Source organism: Zingiber officinale, chromosome 6A (assembly GCF_018446385.1).
Source record: "Zingiber officinale cultivar Zhangliang chromosome 6A, Zo_v1.1, whole genome shotgun sequence".
In the NCBI taxonomy this organism is placed as follows: Eukaryota; Viridiplantae; Streptophyta; class Magnoliopsida; order Zingiberales; family Zingiberaceae; genus Zingiber; species Zingiber officinale.
The window spans coordinates 149,686,484-149,713,929 of record NC_055997.1 but is presented as its reverse complement, the minus strand read 5'-3'; the positions used below and the strand labels follow the sequence as shown (position 1 = coordinate 149,713,929).

Below are 27,446 nucleotides of genomic sequence, written 5' to 3'. Positions count from 1 at the left end.
AGGGAAGATGTGTCGTTTCGCTCAAGAGAGTTGGGCAAAAATTAAAATGGTTTTTGTTATTTAAAAAAAAACAAATTCAACTTATCAAAAATTTATACGGACATTTACTAATTTAGTAAAATTTAATTATTAAAAATTATTTCAACATTAATAAAATCATAAAAAAAATATTATAATAATAACTACTGCAAAATTATAATAGACAATAATCTTAATGAGGTTAGAGTGATTTTTTTTTTCATGTTTAAATAATTTTAATAAAATTTTCAAAAAAAAGTTAATATAAAAGTATTTTGTGCATATTTATTTATTAAATCGAATTAATTTATTGATATTTTAGGTAAAAAAAATATACAAGAAATATGGTCGGGTGTTTTCACAATTTTTTTTATTAAAAAAAGTTCTTTTAATAATTGTGTCAATTAGAAATACTTTATAAGTTTTTTTAAAAAAAATTAAATATCAGAGTTTTAAAAATTATTCTAAACAAATAAAATACTGAAAAATAACACATGAGCAGCCACCACAGCTCAGCATGTCGGCTCCAATAATTGCTCACAGAGCTGTCTGTTGACTTCAAGTCCACTAATTGATCCCTTTCCTTTTCAATTCGCTTCTCGATTGCTGAAGTTTCAGGAATCTCCCTCTTCCCAACTCCTTCTCTACTGACTGCGATCCAAGCATTCTCTGTTTCCCCTCGATCGTCATGAATCCTCCGTCGACATCGGGCAATTCCTCAATAGGATATGCGATGTAGCTTCGATCCACCTCGCGAGGCCTCGATCTGACGTTGAAGACTTGCACATGGACGCGGAGCAATTGGAGGGCAAACTGATAGACGTCGACCGGGCCATCAATGAGGCTGCGGGCAACGGGCAAACCGTCATGGAAGAAGCTCTTGGTGTGGAAGCGCCAGGCTGAGGCGTTTGTATCTAAGGAGGCCGCCATCCAACGGGACTACAAGGCGATGCGTTGCCTCGGGGGCTGGTCGTGGAATTGTGTCTCCATCAATCGGAGGGTCACCAAGAAGGTGAAGAAGATGCAGGAGTTGATTAGCCGAGGGAATGATATTAGTATTGTCGTGCCGCCGCCGCAGCAGCAGCAGCAGCCACCGCCGCAGCAGCAGCCGCCGCCGCAGCAGCCGCCGCAGCAGCCGCAGCAGCAACAGTCGCCGCCGCCGCCGCCGCCGCCGCCTGCCATGGAGCTTCCTATTTCAAATAATGTCGTCGGGATGCAATTGAATGTGATCCAGATTGTAAACCGGATTAAGGATGAAAATGCCAAGGTTATAGGCATCTACGGCATGGGGGGGATAGGAAAGACTACGCTTTTGAAGCTCATCCACAACCATGAAGAGATCTCCAAGCTCAAGTTTGAGCATGTCGTCTGGATCGTGGCCTCCCAAGGATGCAAATTACAAAAACTTCAGATGGACCTGGCTAAGAAGGTAAGACTGAAATTTGAAGATGATGAGAGTGAAGACGATCGTCTTTCTAAGCTCTACAACTTCTTAAAGCAAAAAAATTGCTTGTTGTTTCTTGATGATATTTGGGAATCCTATGATCTTATTAAGTTGGGGATGGAACAAGTACCTGGCAAGGAGCAGAAGCGCAAGGTGATAGTTTTCACGACGCGCAGCGAGCAAGTATGCACTGAAATCAGTGCTGACGTGATAAAAAAAGTGGAAGGATTGCCATATGATCAAGCATGGGAACTCTTTCTTAAAAATGCAGGTGAACATGTAATCAACTTAGAGCCAAGAATTACTCGACTAGCAAAACAAATTGCTGAAGAGTGTGCCGGTGTGCCCCTTGCTCTCATCACCGTCGGCAAAGCCATGTCCTCAAAGAAGTCATGGGAAGCTTGGAATGATGCCTTGACGCAGCTGAGACAATCACAGATGCCAAAAGTCACGCGTATGAAAGAACGAGATCCTATGTTTGCTGCCTTTAAACTTAGCTTTGATAGCCTAGAAGATGACAACATGAGAGCTCGCCTATTGTGTTGCTCTTTGTGGCCTGAAGATTTTGAAATTGAGAAAGTTGAACTAATACAGTGTTGGATAGGCCTTGGCCTAATTGATGAGTTTGACTCGATCAATAAAGCATTCCATCGGGGGCACTCCCATATCGAGACTTTGACATCTGCATGCTTGTTAGAGCTTATTGATGGAGAGGTACACACGACAACGATCAAGATGCATGATGTGATCCGGGACATGGCTTTATGGATGGCCTCGGATTGTGGTTCCAATCAATATAGATGGATTGTCATAGCACGGACTGGATTGAGACAGTTGGAACTAAAGAACGAGGAATGTCAAGTGGTAGAACGAGCATCATTCATGCATAACAAATTAGATTATTTGCCAGAGCAGACTGCAACTTTTCCCAAACTTTCAGTGCTTATGCTCCAACATAATGAATCGCTAGACTTAATTCCTAAGTCATTTTTCTCATCTTTGCCTGTTTTGACATTCTTGGATCTCTCAGGTACAAACATCACAAAACTTCCCAAGGAAATCAACATCTTATCTGAGCTCCAACATCTAAACTTAAGTTTCACAAATGTTGAAGCACTGCCAGTAGAGTTGAGTAGCCTTGTTAAACTCAAGTACTTGCTTCTGGAACGAACTGAGAGTCTTGCCCAAGTACCCAAGGGAACAATATCCAACTTACCTTTGCTCAAATTGTTGGATTTATACGAGAGCAGCTATGCTGACTTGGATGAGCTAGAGGGATTTCAAGGATGTTGGAAAAATATTGGAATTACCCTAGACTCAATGACAAACCTTAAACGATTGAGTTCTCTATCACAATTATCTACATGGAAACTCAAACTACAAAACATGATAGACTTGGCTTATCCAAGCCAACTATTTAAGAACATCATGAGTAGCTACAACACAAGGCAGGGCTTAGAACGATTAGAGATTATAAATGTCAGGACAGATGATGGCTTAATAGTTGTTCGGAGCAACAAGGATCATGAAGAAGGGCTTGAATGTTTGAGGTATATGGCACTTAAACATGTCGACTATTTGCAAGAAATCACTTGGAAAGCAGTCGAACCTCAAACGATATTTCCTAATCTCCACGAATTGACTATTGATAAATGCAACAAGTTAATAAATATTACTTGGGTTCTTCACCTACCAAATCTCAGTGTCTTGAAAGTATCAGATTGTGATGAGATGGAAGAATTGATAAGTTGTGTTGAAAGTTCCGTCAACTCTAGCATTGGCTTACGCTTATTGTCTTTGAATCGATTGCCTAAATTGAATTGTATCTCACGGCAGCCACTAACATTCCCCTACTTGGTGCGGATAGATGTGATCTCATGCTATAAAATCAGAAAGCTACCATTTGGAGCTGAAATCTGTCAGCATAAATTGAAACGTATTATTTGTGATGAGATTTGGTGGGAATTGATCGAGTGGGAGAATTTTAAGGATAAGAATTCTCTCACCCCCTATTTCAAGTTGATTAATTCGGTAAGTAATTTTTCAAGTTGATTTATTTTTTCCCAAAATTACTATCTCTATGTCTGAAAATGCTTGTGTAAAGGCACTTAAGCTTCGTTATTGCATGACTAATTTGTATTACAAAAGAGCATGATTATTAATTTGTGAACAAAAAGCCATGCCAGGAAAAGTTTTTAAAGAAACAAGGAGACCGAATCTATAACTATGCAAATCCATGCAAACATAGTTGACTTTATTTCACATTATGATGAAGAAAGTGGTTTAAATAATCTCAAAGAACAGTTCATTTTCCTCTAAGTTCTCTTTGTTTATATATATTAGCAACTGGAGAGTATATATTTGTTCCAAAATATTAAATTGTCAGGGAAACTTTTGGCTGTCATATATGTTCTCTATTTATTGCACTGTTCTCTATCTGTTACCTCCTCATAAGTAGTTTTCTTAGAATCAGACGTCTGATTGATTCAATGGAACCAATTAAGCCAAATCACTGGTGAAATAATTCTCATGTTTCATGTGGAACAGTTTAATTGCCTGGGTGATTATGAGTATGCGGAGCCACGGCGAAAGAAAAGACGTGATGACCTGGATTCGTTCGATCCTGCCTGGGATTCGTTCGATCCTGAGGATTCGTCCGATCCTGAGGATCCGTTAGATCTTGCCTGGATCCGTTAGATCTAGAGACGTATGACTGTGCGGAGCCTGGGCAAAAGGAATGACGTTGGATACGAAGGGTGCCTCTGGACTAAAATCCGGGTAGGTAAAGACGTTGGATTCGTCGACATTTTTTTTTCATTTCATTCCCCATAGTTCAGAATATTACGTTTTGTATTGGCATTTCGTCGCACATATTCTGCGCAGGCAACAACAAGGGGCCGAAGCTGATCCTAGCGACAAATATTGCAGAAACTTCTGTAACAATTCCTGGTATTAAGAATGTTATAGATGCTGGGTTGGTCGATGCTCGTTCTTACAGTCCAGTGACTGGTATGGAGTCATTGATTATCATTCCTACCTCGAAAGCACAGGCTCTACAAAGAAGGTAAGTTATATCATAAGTTGCATGCAATTTCTGGATTTCAAGCTTCATATGAGAAAGTCTTGTCTTTAGACTTTAGTACTCTCAGCCTTAACCTACTTTCATAAGTAGAATTGTTCTCCTTGAAACATACTAAAAATTTCTGAATGTCTTTACTAAAGAAATGATTAGTTCTTTCTTCAATTAGAAGATTAACAAAAACAAACTTTGTTCTTGCAATATTGGGTGCCTATTTTCAGACTTTCTATCTATTTGCAAATTGAATTCTCAGATGCAACATTGTATACTCTATTATACTAGTACATGTAATATGACCATCCATTTCTCTTGCAGTGGTCGTGCTGGACGAGAAGGGCCTGGAAAATGCTTTCAGTTGTACCCTGAGAGTGAGTTTGGTAAACTTGCAGACTCTACTGTTCCTGAGATCAAAAGATGCAACCTCTCCAATGTTGTTTTGCAGCTAAAAGCCCTTGGTATTGATGATGTCATTAGGTTTGATTTCATGGAAAAACCCTTCTAGGTATACTATAGTGAAATCTTTGGAACAGCTGTTCCTACTTGGGGCTTTGACTGATGACTAAGCTCTCAAGTCCAGTCGGACATCAGATGGCAAATCTACCCTTGGATCCTATGTATTCGAAGGCACTTATCTTGGCTGCCGAGTTTAAATGCCTGGAAGAAATGTTAATGGTTGTCACTATGCTCTCAGTGGAATCCATATTTTACTTTCCACAAGAAAAATTGGAAGAGGTGAACATTCTTGAGCTAAACAAATTTTCTATCATCTTCTTAGACTTCATTAGTTGCTTTTAAAATGTTATTCAAAGTCAATTGGTATATTTTTGCTTGTTTAGCACGTGCAAGGTTTCGATTAGGGTGAGAGTCTAACAAAGATCTTATAGCACTCCACTTAAAAAGTTTTAAGCTCTTAGAAGATGAATTGTTCATTTCAGTTTCTTTCCTTTCATAGGCAAGAGCTGCCGGAAAGAGTTTTTCAAGCCCTGAAGGAGACCACATAAGTATGTTGAATGTGTACCGCACATCTGCGGAAAGCTTGGAGAAGAACAAAATTGCAAATGTCAAAGAGAAAACATTGGAGAAAAAGTTAAATAAATGGTGCAGGGAGAACTTCATCAATTATCGGTCTCTTCGACACGCACGGGACATTCACAGGTTTGAAGATATTGCAATTTATCTTTTAGTGCACAATCTAAAGATACTCTTGATTGTACTATGTCATCGTTTCCTGTTGCAGCTAAATTGATTCTTCCTTTGCTGCCGTAGAACTTTAGCGAGCGGTCAGACCATGCGGATGCATCCTTCTTCTGTGTTGTTCTGCACAAAGGCAGATTGTATCATCTTCAACTAACTGGCCCGAACAAATCAAAATTACATTCGTAATGTGACACGAGTGGATCCATTGTGGTTGTCGGAGCTAGCTCCACACTAATTTGCCGCCAACTGCTAGTTCTTCTCTTTGCGTTAAATAGACAGAATAGTTAATATAAAGAATTTTTAACTATCTCATTTAAAATTCACTATAAATTTTTTAAACAGGATAGTTAATATGGATAAACTAAGAATGAGAGAAATAGTCGTCTATCTCCCTAAATTAAAAAAAAAAAAAAAAAAAAAGACAGTCCAGTACATAAAATATTCGTCATATAGAATTTAGGAAAAGATCCATTATACACAGTCTTATTTTATTGTGGTAAAAGGTGAATACGTTCGCTCCCAGCGTCCTCGTCAATTCGTCCCAAGGCCAACAAAGAGGAGATAAATCATGGATGATTATTAATCTTTGGAATAGTGACTAGTATATAAGAAAGGTATTTATCTCTTTTACAAGAGATTGTTGTTGGAATTTAGACACCTAATTTTTTTAATTATAAATTTAAAAGGTATGTGACCTTAGGTCACGGTTTGGAGCCGTGAAAATAGTGTATCATATAAAATGTAAAACAAGAAGATGTCTAATGTGATAAATGTGTAACGGTGGAAGCTTCGTACAACCGGACCATCCTTAAACGCTAAAACACTTCAAAAATATCACAAGTTTGGTTGTTTCTGTCAAAAGGTTGCCCAAGTAAACGTATCAGCTGTGCTATTTTCGTTGGGCGAGTCGAGTGTTCGCCCAAGCCCATGCTCAAATCCAAACTCCTAAAGCCGCCGCCGCCGCCTTCCTATGCTTCTCTTTCTCGCCACCGGTACGACCGTATCCTCTCTCTGCTCAAGCAATGCACCACCCTCCGATGCTTCAAGTAGATCCACGCCCACATGCTCACTCTCGCCGTCCGCAAGCCCAACGACCTCCTCGCCAGGCTCCTCCTCCTCGGCGACCTCCCCTACTCTCTCCTCCTTTTTTCCCCAGAATCCCCACCCCAACGACTTTTCCTTCAACCTCGTGATCCGTGCCCTGGTCACTCTCTACTCACGCTTAGGGGTGATCACGGATCGGATTGGTTCGGTTATTGGGATAAAAAACTATCCGACCCTACTAGATCAGATAATGCAAAATCGGGACCTACATCCGGCCCTATATCCGGCGGTTTTTATGTTTCAGATATCCGACGGGTTGTCAGTTATTTGAATATCCGACCCTACATCCAATGAAATATAAAATATAAATATAAATATAACAAAAAAAATAAAAAATTTTAAAATGATAATAGACATTACTCATTACACGTTATAACAGCCAATCGGAAATAACTATTATAATGTGTAGCAGCTTATCGGCAATAGTTGCTACAACGTGTAACAGCTTATCAACATTAGTTGCTACAAGTAGGGGTGATCGGATCGGGTTGGTTCGGTTATTGGGATAAAAAACTATGCGGCCCTACTAGATCAGATAATGCAATATTAGGACCCTACATCCGGCCTTATATCCGGCGAATCATTTTTTTTCGGTTCGATTCGGGTCGGTATAAGCGGGTTGGTCGGTTTGGCGGATTGACTGCTCACCCCTACTCACGCTTTCCTCTCGCCCTCGAGTTCTACCTCCGCATGCTTCGCTGCGGCCTCCGGCCCGACCACTACACCTTCCCCTTCGTCCTCCTCGCCGCCGCCAACCTCCAGTCCTTGTACCACGGCCTCGCTGCCCACGCCTCCATCTTCAAGCTCGCCCTTCACGACGTCGACCACGTCCAGCACTCTCTGCTCACCATGTACGCGCGGTGCGGCCAGGTGGGCCTCGCTCGCAAGCTGTTCGATGAAATCGTCGTGAGAGATTCGGTCTCCTGGAATTTGATGCTTTCAGGGTACGCGAAGATGGGTTGCGCCGGGGAGGCGGTGGAGCTGTTCCGGAGGATGCGATCAGAAGGACTGGTCGAGCCGGACGAGGTCACTCTGGTGAGTGTCTTGGCGGCGTGCGGGGACTTGGGGGACGTGAGCTTGGGCATGTGGTTGGAGGAGCTGGTGGGGGAGTATGGATTGGTCCTGAACTCGTTTCTTGGGTCTTCAATGATTGATATGTATGGTAAATGCGGGGATTTGGACTCAGCAAGGAGGGTTTTTGATCGACTGGCAAAGAAGGATTTGGTTGCATGGAACGCAATGATCACAGGGTACATATCATTCCTTTTTCGAAACTCACTTTCCAAATTCCATAGCTGTTGCTCTAGTTCATTACAATATTTGACTGTGGTAAACCTTTGGTGTCATAGTAACAAAGACTTGCTCCTTTCTATATTGGTTTAACTAATATCCGATCAACATAAAAGAAGTATTCATTAGACCCTTGTGCATTACATTATGATGTCCTTTTTGATAAACTAGGTAAATTTGTTTGATCCTGTTCGAAAATCGAATTGAATGCTGGGATGTGGCGCTCCTGTTGACCGTGCGAAGATTCCGAGCGAAGCGGACCTGTAACCACAACCACGTCAGTGCTGAGTCAGGGAAAGGTTTCTCGGTGTTGGTCCTCCGACGCTCAAGTCAATCACCGGCGATGTGGAAGCAGTAGAGCGAAGAAGTAGAATAATAGTAGCAACAGTAATGTGCGGGTACCTCCGCCGAAGCTTGGACCCTTTATATAGAGCTCCCGCAGCGCGCGTACATGCTTTCCAAGACGTGCACGCTTCTCACAGCTTTCCATGAAAAGACCTATTAGTAAAGTGTCTCTGACATAATATCTTAACGAGTTGAGCACATATCTGACGTGACAGTGGAAGTTTCCGTCGTACGATTCTCTGCTTGATCATGTAGCCAACCATGTCATTTGTCGGTGGTCCTGGTTCCCAAAAGGATATCGCCGGATCCTCCTTTTGTCTGTTATTGAGTCGAGCGCGAGAGCCGCTCGGCCAACCTTCCACTGTCCGAGCTACATTGTCATGCTGAGCGGGAAGTTTGGTCTGATTATAATCTGCTTGGTCGTGACGCTGCTTCGTCGGTTCCGAGTTTGATGAAAGTCCGAGCGGACTGGTCGCTCAACGTGTGCCTAGCTGATACTTGACTCTTATGAGCGTCAGAAGCTCGGCGCATGGCCGAGCTGTGATGATATCAGATCGGATATTTTTTATCTCAGTCGGGCAAGTGGGTTGCCCAATCGGCCGGTGATATAAGGGAGTGAACCTTGACTTTGAACCCCATCGTGGCGTTGACCCTCCGCGGAGTGGACCATTCCTTATCATCGCATCACACATGCATCCCCCTCAAGTCTAGTTGAAGGAGGCTGCATGTCCGACTGACTAGACAAAATTATCTCTGAAGATAGATCGCTCGATCAGCCGTGACACTTATTGGTCCCTGATCAGGCTGCTGAAGGATGTCGATCAGCCATGAGGTCGATCCCTATAGCTGCTCGACACTATGAATAATCTCCCTTGGGAGTTTTTCATGTAGTGTTTAAGGACGAGTGCGGTCTATGATGATGTCACTCGGATCTCTTGGAATTTGTGCAAATCACCCTCAATAAGATCAAGCATGCGCCCACGCCTATTAATGGCGCCCCTTGTCGACCCGTGGGAGTGCGCCACGTGTCGCGCGCGCTGTCGCCGCACGCCCGAAGCGACAAGCGTTGATGTGACATTTGGCGATTTGAATTCAACGACGGGATCTGTGCTTCGGTTTCCGTGGCCTAGATCGGACGGCTCCGGTCAGCCAAGCCCAGAGTTTATAAATCCACAGCGCCAGCTTCTTCTCCCCACTTCGCGTCTTTTGCGAGAGTTTGACGGCGAGTTTGTCCCTGTGCGATCGGTACTTCGACGATCTTTTGCACCTCTTCCTTGGCCACCTTTTCTTCTCCTATAAGCTCTCCTCCTGAACCTTGCTTGCTTTCAATCTTTGCATTTCTGTTCTAGCGTTTTCTGTGTTTCTCGCTCGCATTTCTTCCCTTCGAACCCCCGTTTTCTTGTATTTCGGTGATGGAAAGCTCCTTGCAACCATCAGACTTCTCTCCTGGTCTTTGGTATACCACCATGGAGACCAGGTTTGATGCAGGCGATGCCGAGATTCTCAAAAATGTTTTTGAGATTCCCCCTGATCACGAGATCATTTTATCTCTCTCCTAGTCTCATAATCTTTTTGTTTAGGGATCAATTTGTGGTCAGTCTCCGATTCCCTATCCATCCCTTCATCATCGAAGTCTAACTATTTTCGCATTCCCCTTCCACAACTCGTGCTGAACTCATTTTGCCTTTTGTGTGGCGTCATTATGTTGTTTTGGCTGCACGACATTCCTCTGACCTCTCGAGTTTTTCACTATTTTTATTATCCCAAGTAGTTCGAACTAGGAACCTTTCTCTTTTAGTCTCGGGTCGGGCTAGTTTTCTTTGACAAAATGTCAACTTCCAACAAACATTGGAAGAAATATTTCTTCTTTATGCATCTTCCCGAACGGCCTAGCTTCCAAACCCGCTGGCAGGTCGGCTTACCACCTCAACCCGATCTGAAGAAATACAAGAGCCGCTCAGACTACTTTCATGCTGCCTCCATGCTGGCCAGCCAGAAGTATGACATCCACAAGCTACTGTTTGAGGGTGTGTTGTACATTTTTGGCCTAAGTCCGATCCGCACTGGGCTTCCGACCGGCTTAGGTAAGAGATTTCATGTATATATCTACTTTGATTTTAACTGATTCTTCTACTTTTTTTTGGCAGCCGGAGTCATGTTGCGTGCTCGGATGTCTGGCCTCACGAAGCTTCAGAACGTCGAGATTGAGGCGGTTGCTGTTGAGGAGTTGGCGAACCGCGACCTACAGCTAGTTGGCTCTCAAGATGAGAGTGCCGCGACTCTCGCCCTTAAGATGAGAGTGCAGCGACTCCCGTCCTGACGAGTTGGGGGGGGGGGGGGCAACTAGCCAAGCCCCCGGTGTTGAGGTTGTTGTCGGCCGAAGCAACCATCCGAGCAAATGCCCATTGTTCGCTCAGAGAGTTCTGATTCCTCTGGCGAGCCATTGCTAAGGCGTAAAAGGCGCCGCATAGAGTCCTCGCACTCTGCTGCCTCGGCGCTGAGATCCGTCGCAAGGGTCGAGGTCGGCACCTCGAATCCCTCTGCGGTTCCTGTGACTGCGCCCGAGGTATCCTTCGACCGGACTCCATCAGTGGTTGAGTGGTCACAAGAGCCTATTGCCGCGGAGCCCCTGGCTTCTATGCCGCCATCGCGGCCATGGGGTCATCGATCGGCCATCCTCCCTACATCTGTGTCCCGGCGGGCTGGCCCAGCAACCTCGGTCCACTCGGCTCCGGGCGGCCGACGATCCGTCACGATGATCCTTCACCTGCCCACGGAGGAGTATAACGAGCCGAGCGCCCGGTCAAGCACTCCTGACAATCAAGTCATCATATGAGGTCCACTCGCCCAAGTCTGGGAGGAAGCCCGAGCCCGAGCGGCAGTGATGCCCCCGGGCACGCTCGCTAACAATCATATCCAGATGACAACTGGGGTAATCTTCCTTGTAATTATCTTTCTTCCGATCAGCTCTAATCCTTTTAACTGCTTGTAGTATTGGGTGGAGAGCCTGACAATGTGCCATAGGCTAGCTCATCTGGAGGATGAGTTCTGGAAACTCCAGGTCTCCAATAGCCAACCCACTGCCGATTTGAGGGAGATGGCTAGACTGAAGGCCGACCTAGAGAAGACGACCAAGCTTCTCGAGATCGAACGGGCTAAATCTTCTGGCCACGAGGAGATGCTGGGCCGACTCAAGAAGCAAGTCAGCACGTTTGACAAGAAGATTGAGTCGGCCATCGCTAGGAAGAACCGGACCATCGAGGACCTGGAACTGAAGAACAAGGAGGCCCGAGATCTCGCCAGCAAGTTCAAAGACGTTGAAGATTTTATTGTGACTGAGCGGGCGAGCTGGACGGCAAAGGAAACCGAGCTCCAGGGCCAGCTCTCCGCTAAGGACGCAACACTGAAGCTGGCCCGGGATAAGCTAGAGAAGGTGAAGACTGAGTTGGAGGGCTCCTGAGCGGCGATGAAGATCTATCAGGACGCTGAGCCGAGCCGATTTGCAATAATGCGACAGAACCACATCCACTCAGACGCTTTTAATGATAAAGTCGTCGCTCGATATCTTCGGCTCTGTAACCTGGCAATAGATGTGACGATCAGCCAACTTAAGGCGGGTGGTCACCTTCCCGAAACCTTGAAGTATAGCGTCATTAGTCGGGATAAAATGACTGAGTCACTGCCCGACGACACTCTTGATTATCTTGAGTGAGGTTGATCGTTGTATTTTTTTTTTTTGAAATCCTAATGTAAGCTCGCCCGTTCGGCGAAGCCCCTATCTTTATCTTGCGACTGTGATCTTGAAATGTAATCTTGAAGATTTTGGTTTTAATATATGCACGTTCGTTTGGCGAAGCATTTCCTTTCACAACTTTTCTTTATCTTGAAATGACTGATGTTTGGGCAAAGAGTTTAAGTTAGGTTTACCCTTGTATTTGATATGTGTTTTGAGTTATGCGGGTTAACAGAATATACATATGACTTAGCTTAATTGCTTCAGGCCTGGTGAAGGATGGAGCATCCGAGGGACCGTGGACAAGACAGTAAGGACAAGAGCCTAGGGAAGCACACTTTGAGGTACGAGAGCCAAAGGATGACATTGGGACAAGTTGCGGGCTTGAATGCATTCGAGGCACGAGAGCCAAAGGAAGTAGGCTTAAAGACAAGAGGTCAAGACTGTGAGGAAGAGTCAAGTGAGTCGTGAGGGTCTGAGTGCTCAGAGATTGTACTCGAGGTAAAACCCTAGTTTTAAGGTTTACCGGTCGACTAATGACTTTGTCAGTCGACTAGTACAGTTGACTGAGCAGTCGACTGGGAGCGAACATAATACTTCTGTTCACTCGGTCAGTGTGGAGCAGTCGACTGGTATCGAGCTGTTGGGGTGTAACGGTCAAATTTTCATAGAGGGCAATCGACTGGTAGACGTGGATTTCCAACCCGTGGCATATATAACTAAGGCTTTGGAGCTTGGTTAGAACTGACAAAATTAGTGGTGGTTAACCCTAATTAGTAGTCAATAAGTTCTCAAGTGCTCTTTGTAATCCAAGAGGTTTTGATTGGTGTTGTGGTGAGGTTTCTCTAACCACAAGGAAACTTGAGGTAGCCAGGGGCTAATCTACTGACAGATAGAGATCGTTCACCTTACAGGCAGCCCTGGAGTAGAAGCAAGTTATCTCTGAACCACATAATTTAACATGTAGTGGTTTGCATTTATTTTCTTGTCTTTAGCTTTCGTATTCGTATTTGTATTGTTTGTATTCTGTTGTGCTAACGAATAAATAGGAAAGTGTTTTGGGGTAACGAGCTTTTCAACCCCCTTTCTAGTCGGCTTAAGATCCTCAATAGTTAGGGCTAGAATAGGTGCAACGACCTCTTTCTTTCAAGCAGATTGTGTTTCTTCTACATTAATATACTCAATCGCTTAGTCGAGTAGATGGTCGAAGTTAAGTCCTTAAGAGAAGACGCTCACTAGAATTTCTTGGGTAGTCAAAGAGACATCCATGACCACCTGGCTGAATTTTTTGATGTAGGCCCTGAGCGTCTCTTTAGGCCCCTGTTTGAGCGAAAAGAGACTTAGGACAATTTTCTGATAATGGCAGCTGCTAACGAAATGATAAGGAAAGTTCTGCGGAAATCCTTGAAACAACAGATGGATTCGACAAGCAATCACTTGAATCACCTATATGCCGAGCAAGAGAGTGTAGTGAGGAACACTCGATATTTCATGTTATCCGTGTACTAGTGAAGGAGGGAGACATTCTCGAACTTGAGGAGGTGATCTTCCGGATCAGTTTCTCCAACATATTCCCCTATCGTCAGGGGACGGTAGTATTTTGATAGTTTGTCCTCTAGCACCTCCTGGGAGAACGGCGTGTCAACCAGTTCAGGAGAGCTAGTAACCATAGGGGCTTTTTCCCTTGCGCAAATCCTACGCAAGAGTGTCCCCAGAATACGATACTTGGGCCTTTCCTCTGGACCCATATCCTCAATCAGTGTGCAAAATAATGCCCGGTGATGTGCAATCGGTGAGGTTGGCACGGGCGACAGGTGGATCTGTGGAACGAGTGGATATACAAAGCTAGCCGTTGGCGGGATTGGCTGGGACCCTGTTGGGCCTTCCACTTTGCCTCCTCGTTCAGGATGAGGGTTTATCGTCGAAGCAGCAAGGTCATGCAGTAAAGTATCGCCGATTGCTACTTTTTATTATTGTTGCATTATCTTTTGGGCTCGGACATTTATCAACATTTCTAATTCTTCTTGCATTAAGGTAATCGTGGCGAGTTGTCCAGTTTCTTTCATTTCTATGTTTCATATTCATGCGAAGATTTTCACAGACGACACCAAATTTGATTCCATCTGAAAGCTGGAAAGACGACCTGCTGGGCATGTGGCTGTGATGTTGATTGAGCGAAGACTTTGAGCTGGCAAAGATGATGAGAAGAGACTGTGAACTGATGAAAAAAGGGGCTTCTTTAGGGGTGGCAATTCGGTTCGGGTTCGGGTTGACAGGTTCGGGTTGGCAGGTTGGCGGGTTGGCAAATGATAACCTGAACCCGACCTGATTATTATTTCGGGTCAAAATATTCAACCTGAACCTGATCTGTTTATTTGCACTTGACCCGAACCCGACCCGAACCCGACCCGTTTGACCCGTTTAACCCGCTTGACCCGTTTAACCCGTTTAACTCGTTCGACCCGTTTAACCTGTTTGACCCGTTTGACCCGAATATGACCTGAATTCATTAAATAAAATTTGTATATTTAATTAAAAATTAAAAATAACATTTATCTACACAAATTGAAAATTCATATCATAAATGATAAGCCATAGCAACATTGCAATCAATAGCATAACATATCTCTATGTTTAGGGTTTTTAACTTTTTTAAATTTGTAATTTTAGTTTAAATTTATAATTATTTATAAACGGGTTCGCGGGTTGTAATCGGGTCATTTCAGGTTGACCCGAACCCGACCTGTTTATTAATTGGGTCAAATGGGTCGACCCGATTTCGACCCGAACCCGAAACTACCCAACCCTAACCTGATTTTTTCGTGTTCGGTTCGGGTCGTGTTTTCGTGTCGGGTCAAAAATTGCCACCCCTAGGCTTCTTCTTCTTTCCTATGCATAGCAAAGAGAGTAGACAAACGTCAATGCCAAAACTAGAGAAGGGGTCCTTGGTGCAGGCCCTCTGATGCTCAAATCAGTAGCTAGCCGAGCGGAAAGAAGAACAGTGAACTAGGAGCACAATAGAGCGTAGTAGTGTAAATGTTATGTAAGCGTCGTGTAAGCGTACCTAGCCAACGAAGAGGACCCCCTTTATATATCACCTATCAAAACCTCCACAATCATGAGGTGGCAGAGAATATCGGATGTCAGAGGTTGTTGAGTGAGGGAAGAGCATAGCCTAGGAGTTATACAGTCATCGTCCGAGAAATCTTCCATCATCCATATGTGTACCCCTTTTATAACTTACGCCATTAATGAGGAGATTACAGGAATATGTTGTGTGTCAGCTGATGGCAGGTGTATAGTCACCATCGGAGAAGATTCCATTAACTGTCATTGTTGTAATAGAAGAATATTCTCTGACAGGCGGTTACGATTCTCTGACAATGTTGTCCCCTGAATATATCCCAGTCGGACATTTAGCCGACCAGCTGCATATTGTATTGACAAATCGATATATAAGCAAGATATTGAGTCCTGTAAGGATGCTCGACCTTTGGGATGCCTGACTATATGTTGTGTGATGTTGGAGATCTGATTATAAAGTAATAGAGAGTTAAGTCACATAGGTTCGGTTGGTTCTATGGCCGACCGATCATATGTTGGGATGCTTACTTCTAAGGAATGTGGAATTGAGCCTGGAGAGACCCGATTGGTGCTTTCATCCGACCGTCCTTGTACTTAGAGGCTTGCCCCTATAGTAATAACCTGAGCTCTGGGAATCCAGTCGGGCTTCTTCTGAGATTTACCTGTTGGTGTAATCGACTTAGGTTTGATCGGTACGATCATGATTTTGATGTGTGTGTCAAAGAGTTTAAGTTAGGTTTTCATATATTTTTGATATGTGTTTAAGTCATGCAGGACTTGGTGAACCCCCCTTAAGGAGCTTGGTGCAACTAAGCTTGGGAAGCTCATCCGAGAGCTCGGATCCTTGAGTCGGTGAAGGATTGTGTGGAAGACATCCGAGGGACTGCCGGACAAGGAGCAACGGAGTGAATCCGAGGGAAGTGGACTTTAAGGCAACGTGAAGGATGCATGAAGAGGAGCCGCAGGCTTAGGTGCATCTGAGGGACAAAGGCCAAGGAAGAGGACTTCAAAGGGTGACTCCATAGAGGATGAGTGTGAGTGTGTAACCGGGACCACAGTCGACTGGTCTAGTCGATTGAGCAGTTGATTGGGAGTGAACAGAAGCATTCTGTTCGCTCAGCCAGCAGTGACCAGTCGGCTGGTACTTTCACCAGTCGACTAGTAAATAGCCGTTGAAAAATCATTGGCACTGCGAAGTAGCTGTTGGCTACCTCCAACAGTAGCACCAGTCGACTGATGGAAGTGTCAGTCGACTGGTGCCGAGATGAGTTGATTTGTTTAATCAACTCTCTCCTTTTATTTAAGGGAAGCTTTTAGGCATGAAGGAGGTTACTTATGCTTGTTGAAGAACTCCTTAGTCATTGCTCAAAGCTTCCAAAGTCTACTCTCTTCCTCCCAAACCTAAACTTCATCTTATAAAGAGGAAGAGTCCTTTGTGAGAGGTTTGCTCCACCGATAAGGAGAAAGCTCTAGCTAGAGATTGCTAGGGACTGATCCACCAAAGAATCAAGGGCTTGTCCACCTCAAGGATAAGCCGTGGAGTAGGAGCAAGCAATCTCTGAACCACGTAAAGAAATTGTGTTAGCTTTTGTATTATTTCTTTCATTGCCTTAGTTTTTGCATTTTCGCTTGCGTACTAACTTCTTGTAGAGAAGCAATCGAATTGGGGGTGACCTATCTATCCAACCCCCCTTTTAGTCGACCACCGATCCCCTACATTACCTTGTATATTTACTCTGCGGAGATAAGGATACTGAGCCTTGTAACCCCGATCAACTTTATGATCGACCTCTATATACAGGAGGACGAGGGAATAGGTTTAATCGGCTATCAGATCGACTAGCTGTATACTAAGTCGTACTCTGAGGTCGACCGACCGACCTTGTGGCAGACCGATCGTCTCTTAAACCCACGTGGCTCATAGATAATCGATTATATACTAGGTGTCTTGGTATAGGAGTGATACACTAGGTCTCTTGGGCTTGACCGGCTCGTGGGTCAGTCGTCCTTGGATCAAGGGCCTTGGCACTGGGTAAGGAGTGAAGCTTTGCGGATTTAGCGACACATTGGTCGCTACCTTCCCTTAACTTTGACCGCCACCTCACCTTGACTTTGACTGCCACATCATACTTGGATATGCTCCTAACATCCCGCTATTAGCGCAGGGGGGTTGGTAAGAGGATGCAACGTCTGTTAAAAAAAATAAAACATTTCTCTATTTTTCCAACTAAGATTAGTAGTACTATCACAATAATTATAAACTCAAATGAACAACTAATACAATTAAAAGAGGCTAACATGTTTTAACTTGGTTAATTGTTACAACTTAGGTGGTTGTTAATCCAAGGCGGTTGCAAAGCTCCACTAGAAATATCTTCTTCATATAGGCGGAGAAGTCTCTTATACTCTATGAAAAGCTCAGAAAAGATTAGGAAATTGATTACAACAGTTGTTGTTTTATTTCCTAGCTCCAGGGACCTTTTTATAGCTCCTGGAAATCTTATCCGTAACTTGAGGGCGTCTCCCAAGGACTTGGAGGACGCCTCTAGCGTGACAACAGTGGATAAAGCTTTATCCACTACGAACGACTACTTTAGCCGGGTCGAGGGTGCCTCCCATAAACATGGAGGGCCCCTCCCTTGCTTATAGAGGGCGTCATCCATACTTATGGAGGGTGCCCTCTGCCTGAAGATGGCAAAGGCGCATGGGGCGCCTCGGAGGCGCCTTCAACCTCTGTTGAGGGCGCCTCCAGCAGATTTGCTCAGCTTCTTTTGCTCTCCTGCTATTCGATCGCCTAGGTGATTGCGACCAACCGAAATAGGGCTCACCTGAACCCAATTTCAGGTCTTTTCCTCGAGCAGACTTCCGCTCCAGCTTCTCGTCCCTCAAATATCGCGTACGTTCTTCTCGTCCACCGGTGTACTCTTCCGCAACCCTTTCATCCCTCGGATGCACCGAGCCCGTCGGCTCTCTTCCTATGCCATGTTTCTCGCTAGTTGCGTCTTCTGCTCAACTTTCTATGCTTCTAAGCTCCTGCGCACTTAGACACAGGAATCAAAACCAAACAAGACTTAACCTAACTTGGTTGATCACATCAAAATAACCATGGGGTCCAACAATCTCCCTCTTTTTGATGTGCATCAAACCAAGTTCAAATTAGGATAATAACAAACTAGTAATAAAAAAATTTGTAAATAAAATATTTTAAGTATAGAGTTTGCAATAAAAGAAATTGCAACACTAAGTATAAAATAAACTGATTTATCAAAATGCAGACTTATAAAATAGAGTTAGCAAAAATTCAGAATTTTAATAAAATGTTAACTCCCCCTACTCCTCCTGAACTTGTACCTATTCCTCCCCCTTTGATTATATTAAAAAGAGGGAAAGAAAAAAAATGGAACATTTTGAAATTAAGTTTTAGGGAAAAAACTTGATTTAATAAAATAAGTAAAAGAAATTTCAAACAATTACTAAGTTTGTGAAGATTTTCAAATAATTGACAAAAAAATTAAAGCATTATTTTAATTAATTTCACAAGCTTATCAATTTATCAATTAAATATTCAATTCAGTAATTTTCTTCTAAGCTGTGGCGAGACACTAGGTCTTCTTACTTATTGGATTATCAACCACTTCTAGACAAAGCCTTTTAAAAATTTAAACATTTAATTTTTTTGAAAGCCTTAAATCTAAAATAAATGTTTAATTTAAGTAAGACTTTGGAACCCAATATAAATTCCTTCTTACTGAGTTAACTAAAAATTTAGGGCTACGTATCTTCTGGGAATTCTTCTAAGTTGTACTTGGTGATGTTTAATATACTAATTTAATTTACTATACTTTCCATATATTGGTTTTGACAACTGTTTAATTTCAAGAATGCATGGTTATTCAAACTTTTGATTTGAATTTTTAAAATTATCATTTGTGATTTTAAATGATCTAACTGTCTTTTTAAATCAATGTTCTTTTTTTTTTTCAATTTTACTAAATCTTTCGAAAGTGCTTTAATGAATTGAAAAGAATGCTCGGGTGAAAGAGCACATACCTCACTTACCTTAAGTTTTGATGCTCTTCCTTTATCGCTGCTTTCTTTCGATGATTCTCCCCCTTCATTTATGCTCATCTCTGAGCTGATTTCATATTCTTTTTGATGGATTGCTGTTAGGGCTAGTCCGTGTTAGGACCAAAATGTAGCTAGAGGGGGGGGGGGGTGAATAACTTGTCACATGCTCGTGCTTGACATTGCTTGTTTCTTCGAAGATGTGCAGCGGAAATACAAGAAACAAAAACATACAACGCTAACACTTGGGATTTTACTTGGTATCCACCTCACAAGAGGTGACTAGTCCAAGCATCCACGCACACACACACACACACCTCCACTAATAAACACTCCTTTTCGGTAACTACCGAAGGCAGAGAAGCCCTATAAGTTCACACTACAAGAAGAAAGGGAAAGGATACACAAATACAAGCAAAAGCTTACAATGAGTATAGAAACCCTAACCCTAGCTTTCTTCTTCAGCTGTAGATCCGCCTTTTGACTTGGAAAACCTCCAAGAACCTTCAAGAACTGGCAATCTGATCTTTGCGGAGAAGCTGTGGAAGCGCTGAAGTGATCTGAGATGAATCGGTGAAGTTCTACCGAAGGAATCGCACGCCAACAGCTATATCCTGCGCCAACGGTCGAATTTCGATCGATTGGATTGTTCCCAATCGATCGGAAAGGCTTTGGATCGATCAACCGATCGATCCAGAGTGCCTCTGTACTCTCTGGAATAGCCTGGATCGATCGGCTGATCGATCCAGGGCTTATCGCGTACAAACAGCAGCTCCCAATCGATCGGGTGAGTCCCCGTGAACAGAACCCCCTCTGGATCGATCGGTGGATCGATCCAGAGGTCCCAATCGATCAGTGGATCGATTGGGAGCTGCTGTTTGTGCGCGATAAGCCCTGGATCGATCAGCCGATCGATCCAGGCTATTCCAGATAGTACAGAGGCACTCTGGATCGATCGGTTGATCGATCCATAGCCTTCCCGATCGATTGGGAGCAATCTAATCGATCGAAATTCGACCGTTGGCGCAGGATATAGCTGTTGGCGTGCGATTCCTTCGGTAGAACTTCACCGATTCATCTCAGATCACTTCAGCGCTTCGATCGATTGGGAGCTGCTGTTTGTGGGCGATAAGCCCTGGATCGATCAGCCGATCGATCCAGGCTATTCCAGATAGTACAGAGGCACTCTGGATCGATCGGTTGATCGATCCATAGCCTTCCCGATCGATTGGGAGCAATCCAATCGATCGGAATTCGACCGTTGGCGCAGGATATAGCTGTTGGCGTGCGATTCCTTCGGTAGAACTTCACCGATTCATCTCAGATCACTTCAGCGCTTCCACAGCTTCTCCGCAAAGATCAGATTGCCAGTTCTTGAAGGTTCTTGGAGGTTTTCCAAGTCAAGAGGCGGATCTACAGCTGAAGAAGAAAGCTAGGGTTAGGGTTTCTATACTCATTGTAAGCTTTTGCTTGTATTTGTGTATCCTTTCCCTTTCTTCTTGTAGTGTGAACTTATAGGGCTTCTCCGCCTTCGATAGTTACCGAAAAGGAGTGTTTATTAGTGGAGGTGTGTGTGTGTGCGTGGATCCTTGGACTAGTCACCTCTTGTGAGGTGGATACCAAGTAAAATCCCAAGTGTTAGCGTTGTATGTTTTTGTTTCTTGTATTTCCGCTGCACATCTTCGAAGAAACAAGTAACGTCAAGCACGAGCACGCGACGAGCTATTCACCCCCCTCTAGCTACATTTTGGTCCTAACAAGTGGTATCAGAGTCCGGACTGCCAGAAGGTTTAACCGCTGACTGTGCACAAGAGCTATGGTCTGATTGAACCATGTGAGTACAATATTGACCTCGAACAAAGAAAGTGGGGGCTCCTATGTTCGGATCAAGAGGACCAGACACCAGGCAGGAAGTCCTAGTTGCGGCTAGGCAATGAAGTTCTAGTAGGTCGGGTAGACCGAGGGGCAGGAAGACCTGGTGGGTCAAGGATCGGACGTGGGAAGCTCATGGTCCTTTGTTTGAGGGGGGGGGATTGTTGGGGTTGGAAGGTTGCAAACATAGTCCCATATTGAAAACACATGGAAAAGATCATGGGTTTATAAGAGAAAGATATCTCCATTTGACATGATGCCTTTTGAGTAGAGCCCAAGAGCAAAATCATGAGGGCTTAGGCCCAAAGTGGATAATATCATGTCATTGTGGAGATATCTAAATTCCTTTTCGATCCTACAGTCGGGTGTAAGCTTCGATTTTAGATTCGGAGGATAACGATTTGCCCCACGTGGCTTTGAGATTATGTTTGGGCCGAGCTGACTTTTTATTCTTTTCCTTGTCTTTGTTCTTCAGTCTCGGGCAATCATCTTTGATGTGCCCTTCTTCGTTGCAATTGTAGCATCAGACGGTCCTTCTATTTCGAAGATGCTTTCTCGTCTACTATTTAAATTTATTAGATTTAATAAATTTATTGAACTTTCTTATTATAAGGGCCGTTTCGACTTCATCTATAGATGCTTCGGAGTCTTGATCTTCCGTCTTTGCTTTTAGTGTAACATTGAGATTTATCTTTTCTATTTCTTTAGGATCTATAATTTGAGATTCATGAAGTTCAAAAGTGGAAAACAAGTTCTCTAGCGTAGGTACCTCAAGATCCTTAGAGATATAGTATGCATCTACTAAGGACGCTCATTCTGAAGTTCTCGGGAAGGCGTTAAGTGTATACCGATTGAATCTCAGTTTGTTACCGATTCTCTGAGATTGTTTAACTGAGTAATCAGTTCCTTGATTCGTGCTTGGAGTTGCGCTACCTTTTCTCTATTGTTCATCCACAGATTTGTCAACTAGGTTCGAAAGATGTCTCACCTTGCTAACTTCACTTCCGAAGTACTTCCATGGAGTTCTAGGAACTTCTCTCATAGTTCTTTGGCTGAGTCGTAGCTGCCAATTCGATTGACTTCCTAGGGCAGAAGAAGGTTGAGCAGATGGAATTCTACTTTACCGTTCGCCATGAAGTCAACTTGTTCCTTCTTTATCCACTGATATTCTTCTTTGTCTTTTGGAACTACAAAACCATATTTCATTATTAATAGAATTTCAAAATATATTTTGAAGAATACCTCCATCCGACGTTTCCATTGTGCGAAGTCTTCGTCGAATTTGGGGGGGGGGGGGGGTGAATGTTTGCACTGGTCATCGTCTTGATCTTGATGCTTTAGTCGGCGGTTAGTCCTTCTGAGGCGGTTGAACTATGATATCACTTATTAGCGTAGCGGGGCCGGTAAGAGGACGCAGCGTTTGTTAAAAAAAATAAAACCTTTCTCTATTTTTCTAACTAAGATTAGTAGCACCATCACAATAATTATAAAGTCAAATGAACAACTAATACAATTAAAATAGGCTAACAGGTTTTAACTTGGTTACAACTTAAGTGGTTGTTAATCCAAGACGGTTGTAAAGCTCCACTAGAAATATCTCATTCGTGTAGGCAGAGAAGCTTCTTACACTCTATGAAAAGCTCAAAAAAGACTAGGAAATTGATTACAATAGTTGTTATTTTATTTCCTACCTCTAGAGGTATTTTTATAGCTCCTGGTAATCCTATCCGTAGCTTGAGGGCGCCTCCCAACGACTTGGAGGGAGCCTCCAGCGAGGCAGCAACGGATAAAGTTTTATCCGCTTCGAACGACTACTTTAGCCAGGTCGAGGGCGCCTCCCATAAACATGGAGGGTGCCTCCCATAAACATGGAGGGCGCCTCCCTTGCTTATGGAGGGCACCCTCCGCCTGAAGATGGCGGAGGCGCATGGGGCGCCTCGGAGGCGCCTTCAACCTCTGTTGAGGGCGGCTCCAACATGTTTGCTCAGCTCCTTTCGCTCTCCTGCTGCTCCGATCGTCTGGATGATTGTGGCCAACTGAAATAGGGCTCACACGAATTCAATTTCTGACCTTCTCCTCGAGCAGGCTTCCGCTCTGGCTTCTCGTCATTCGAATGTTGCGTACGTTCTTCTCATCCACCGGTGTACTCTTCCGCAACCCTTTCATCTCACTGAGCCCGTCGGCTCCCTTCCCGTGCCATTCTTCTCGTTAGCTGCGTCTTCTGCTTGACTTCATGTGCTCCTAAGCTCCTGCACACTTAGATACAGGGATCAAAACCAAACAGGACCTAACCTAACTTGATTGATCACATCAAAACAACAACTAATAATTCGCTTACGTAGTTTTTCTTTTTCCCAAAGTTTCGTGTAGTTTTGGATGCATATTTCCTTGTATTTTTTTTGAATAAATATGTTTAGAAGATTGCTTTTGGTATTCGTGCCCGAATCAATAGAACTGATAATTATTCGCTGCATCAGGTATGCTCTAATCATGACTACTCCTTCACTGACGGTGAGAGATCATTGGAGATCGCCATGGTAGAGAGAGAAGGTTTGTGGTTATAACGACGACAGGAGATAACATTCTTTCTTTTATAGCAACTCCCATTAGTTTAGAGCAGCCAGCTATAGGGTTGTAAATGAACTAAATATTCGTGAACAAGTTCGGTATTTGACTTGGTAAAACTTTATCTATGTTCGTTTAACACACACGATATCAATTAATCGAACAAACTTGAACAACTCGTTAAACTAAACAAATAAGTTTGAATATATATTTGTTCAGCTCGTTAACGTCCATGAACAATGTTTATAAATAATTTTTACCAATAAAACTCTTATTAACATACTAAACAAAGAAAGAAAGTTTTAAAATAAATAAAATAAATTTGTATTATCAAGTTAAATAATCAATTAAAGAAGTTTAGAATGTAAAAATTTAAACAATTAAATAAATTTGAATTGAGAACTCGATAAAATTTGAATTATGCTTAAGTCAAGTTTGAACTAAGCTCAAACTTATAAAATACAAATCAAATTAAGTTTGAACAATTATTTTAATAAATTGATTCATTTGAAACTTGATCTAAACTTAGATATTATAAAATTTAATTCGACTTGGCTCCTTATTGTTATGGTCTTACTAACTACATGAAGTTGTGTCTCTTAGAAGAGAGTTGGGCAAAAATTACAATGATTTTTGCTTTATATATATATATATATATATATATATATATATATATATATATACTAATTTAGTTAAATTTAATTATTAAAAAATATTTCAACATTAATAAAATCATCATAAAATTATTATAATAAAAGTTACTGTAAAATTATAATAGAGTGATTTTTTTCAATTTTAAATAATTTAATTAAATTGAAAAATGTTATTGATCCTGTCCGAACCAAGAGTCAGCGGACGCTGGGCACGTGGCGCTCTCTGCTGGATCTTCGAGTGCTCCGGCGAACCTGCAACAAACCGGGCCGGGAGAGGTTCCCGGCGACGGTCCTCCGACGCTCAAGTCAGGTAGGCTATGGAGAAAGTGGCTGCCAAATCTGTATCATGCGTACCTTTGGCGAAGTAATAGCCTCTTTATATAGGACGGAGAAAGAATTGATGCACGCCCATCGAGATGCGTACGTGTCAGCAACCCATACCACGGTATGCACTTGTCAGAGAGCTTACCTGATCCCATACTGCTACAGTGAGAGAATGTTCTTTGATGGGACGGCAGGACCCCCGTTGTCAGGCTAGAAGTATGGCATAGCCATACGACTTGACGGCTGTCAGAAAATGTTCCCATCTTTTACCCACCACCTGTCTGGGGAGCCCGGCCCACCGGGCGGGCGGTGAAAGTCCGGACGCGGTGAAAGTCGTCCGGACGGCCCTGATTCTTTGCGCCGTCCGGGGGGTGCTTCCTTCCGCTCGGTCATTGTGCACTGCTTCATTTGAGCGTCGGAACCCTGGTCCCTACCAGGGTGTCTTTTTACTATCAGATTGCCCTTTTTTCCGAGTCCGGTCGGCTCGCCCCTTTCGGGTGAGCCACTGGACCCTTTGACCTCCCCTCAGCGTTGAGGGTTTTTACCGCCGGATCACTTGCCTTCCTCTCGAGTCTAGTCGAAGGAGGCAAAGTCCGACTGACTGGACTGCCGATCTGCCGAACAATGATTATTGCATTAGGCCGCTCGGCGCGACATACGGCTGCTCATCCATGCGGCGATATCTGTCCGTTCGGCGATACTTTGTCCATGCCTTGTATTTTCTTGGAATCGACGTCCGTTGTTCTCCCACACCTCCCATCACGTGCTCTGCGCACGGTAAGGGGAGTTCATTAAATGCGGCTAGTAACCGGCTGACACGTGGCGATCGTGCATTTGTCAGAGTATGGCGGTTGCGTCACTTCCGATGGGACAGCCGCCGTTTGAAACGGACGATCAGATGACAACCTCGATATCGACGACCTGGATCGGACGGTGGAGATCGCTTCCGGGCGGCGATATAAAGCCCTTGACTCCGTTTCCGCCGCATTTCATCTTCTTCATTTCCAGATTCCTGTCGCTCCTCCTTTCGCCGGCGACCTTGTGCTCAGACTTCCCGACGATCACACGGCAACTTCCGATCATCTCCCTCGCTTGTAAGATCCTTTTTCTCGCTCGAGACGCGTTCTTCTTTCTGTTAATCATCCTCGTCAGTCGGTTTTCTTCCTTTGCTTGAACCATCCTCTTCTATCCCGCATTCTGGCCTTTCGATCATGACCAGTACCTCGCAGTCAACCGGCGGTGCTCCGGGTCTTTGGTACTCGAACATGGAAAGTCGGTTCGACGAGGAAGACGCCATGCGCCTTATTCGAGCATATGACCTACCGACCGACCACGAAATAGTGTTAGCCACGCCTTCCGATCGGCCTAACGATCCTCCGTCCGGCACTGTTGTCTTCTTCCGTGATCAATTCCTGGCCGGCCTACGTTTTCCTCCTCACAAGTTTTTCTTAGAAGTTTGCAACTATTTCCGCATTCCGCTCGGCCAAGTAGTTCCCAATTCTATTAGATTGCTGAGCGGAGTGATAGTTTTGTTCAAACTGAACGGCATTCCCTTAAACCCGAAAATCTTCCACTACTTCTACTATCCCAAGCAAGCCGAGTGGGGTACCTTTGTTTTCCAATCTAGGATAGGCTTCGTCCTTTTCGATAATATGCCGAGCTCCAACAAACACTGGAAGGAGCATTTTTTCTATATTCGTTTTCCCGAGCGGCCTACTTTCCGCACTAAGTGGCAGACAGCTATGCCTGCGCAACCGGAACTCGGCAAGTTTAGAGGTGACGCAGACTATCTCCATGCAGCCGAACGGCTAGTCGGTCAGCGCTATCACATTGACAAGATGCTTCTCCCAGGAGTAATGCATATATTCGGCTTGTCTTCTGCACCAGCCGATCTGCCTTGTAGCATGAGTAAGCTTCCCTATCTCCTCCTTTATTTTGTTCTAACTGATTTATTCTCTGCTTCTGCAGCTGAGGTCATGTGGAGAGCCAGAGCTACCGAGAAGCTCAAACTGAAAGCCGCTCAGATTGAGGCGGTGACGAGCAAGGAGGCCGCCGAACGGGGCCTGGCTCCGGCTGACCCGGCCGGCGAAGAAGGTGAGGGGACGCCAACGGTCCCAGAAGCCCCGGACGCCCCTGCCCCTCCTGATGAGGCCACGGGCAATATAGAACATGGAAGTGAAGCTGAAGTGGAGGCCCGTTCGGCCGATGATGCGCCGCTGCGCACTCGGAAACGCCGGCGACCGGAATCCGCACCTGCCTCTACACTTGATGAGCCACAACCTGAGCAGGGTGTAGGTGCGCCGGTGCTGTCCGGAACAGTTTCCGTCGAGAGTACCCCTACCCCTCAGGATTCTCCGAGGGCCAGCTCGGAAGTTCCGCCGTCCAGCCCTTCGAGGACTCGACGACGTCTCAAGCGTTTAGGCGAGCTACCCTCCTCTTCTGCTGGTGGGCCATCTCAGAGCGGGCCGAGCGCCGAATCTACTTAAATCGCCCCGCGCCTCCCTTCGAGGCGTACATGGTCGCCGATCGGCCAGTATTTAGCAGATGATCACCCGACGGGTCCTCTCGCACAAGCTTGGATAGATGCTCGAGTCGATAGCCAAATTGACTCCCGGCTCGACAAGAACCTTCAATCGCCACCGGTATGGCCCTTCCTCTTTTTCTCCTATTTGA

The 27,446-nt window shown here is 44.2% G+C and overlaps 2 protein-coding genes across 2 annotated transcripts; both read left to right on the top strand.

Moving 5' to 3' along the window:
• The first annotated feature begins 596 nt into the window (after positions 1-596).
• On the top strand, positions 597-6,050 carry LOC121998725 (disease resistance protein RPS2-like). The gene is made up of 6 exons (XM_042553760.1): positions 597-3,493; positions 4,010-4,240; positions 4,346-4,526; positions 4,857-5,273; positions 5,494-5,696; positions 5,779-6,050. Exons 1-2 carry the CDS (start codon positions 857-859, stop codon positions 4,157-4,159), a joined length of 2,787 nt encoding a protein of 928 aa, XP_042409694.1. The 5' UTR covers positions 597-856; the 3' UTR covers positions 4,160-4,240; positions 4,346-4,526; positions 4,857-5,273; positions 5,494-5,696; positions 5,779-6,050.
• A 1,482-nt stretch (positions 6,051-7,532) lies between these two features.
• Positions 7,533-10,797, top strand: LOC121995497 (pentatricopeptide repeat-containing protein At2g34400-like). The gene is made up of 3 exons (XM_042549224.1): positions 7,533-8,092; positions 10,371-10,504; positions 10,625-10,797. The coding sequence occupies exons 1-3, from the start codon at positions 7,533-7,535 to the stop codon at positions 10,795-10,797; spliced, it is 867 nt and encodes a 288-aa protein (XP_042405158.1).
• Positions 10,798-27,446: the final 16,649 nt, after the last annotated feature.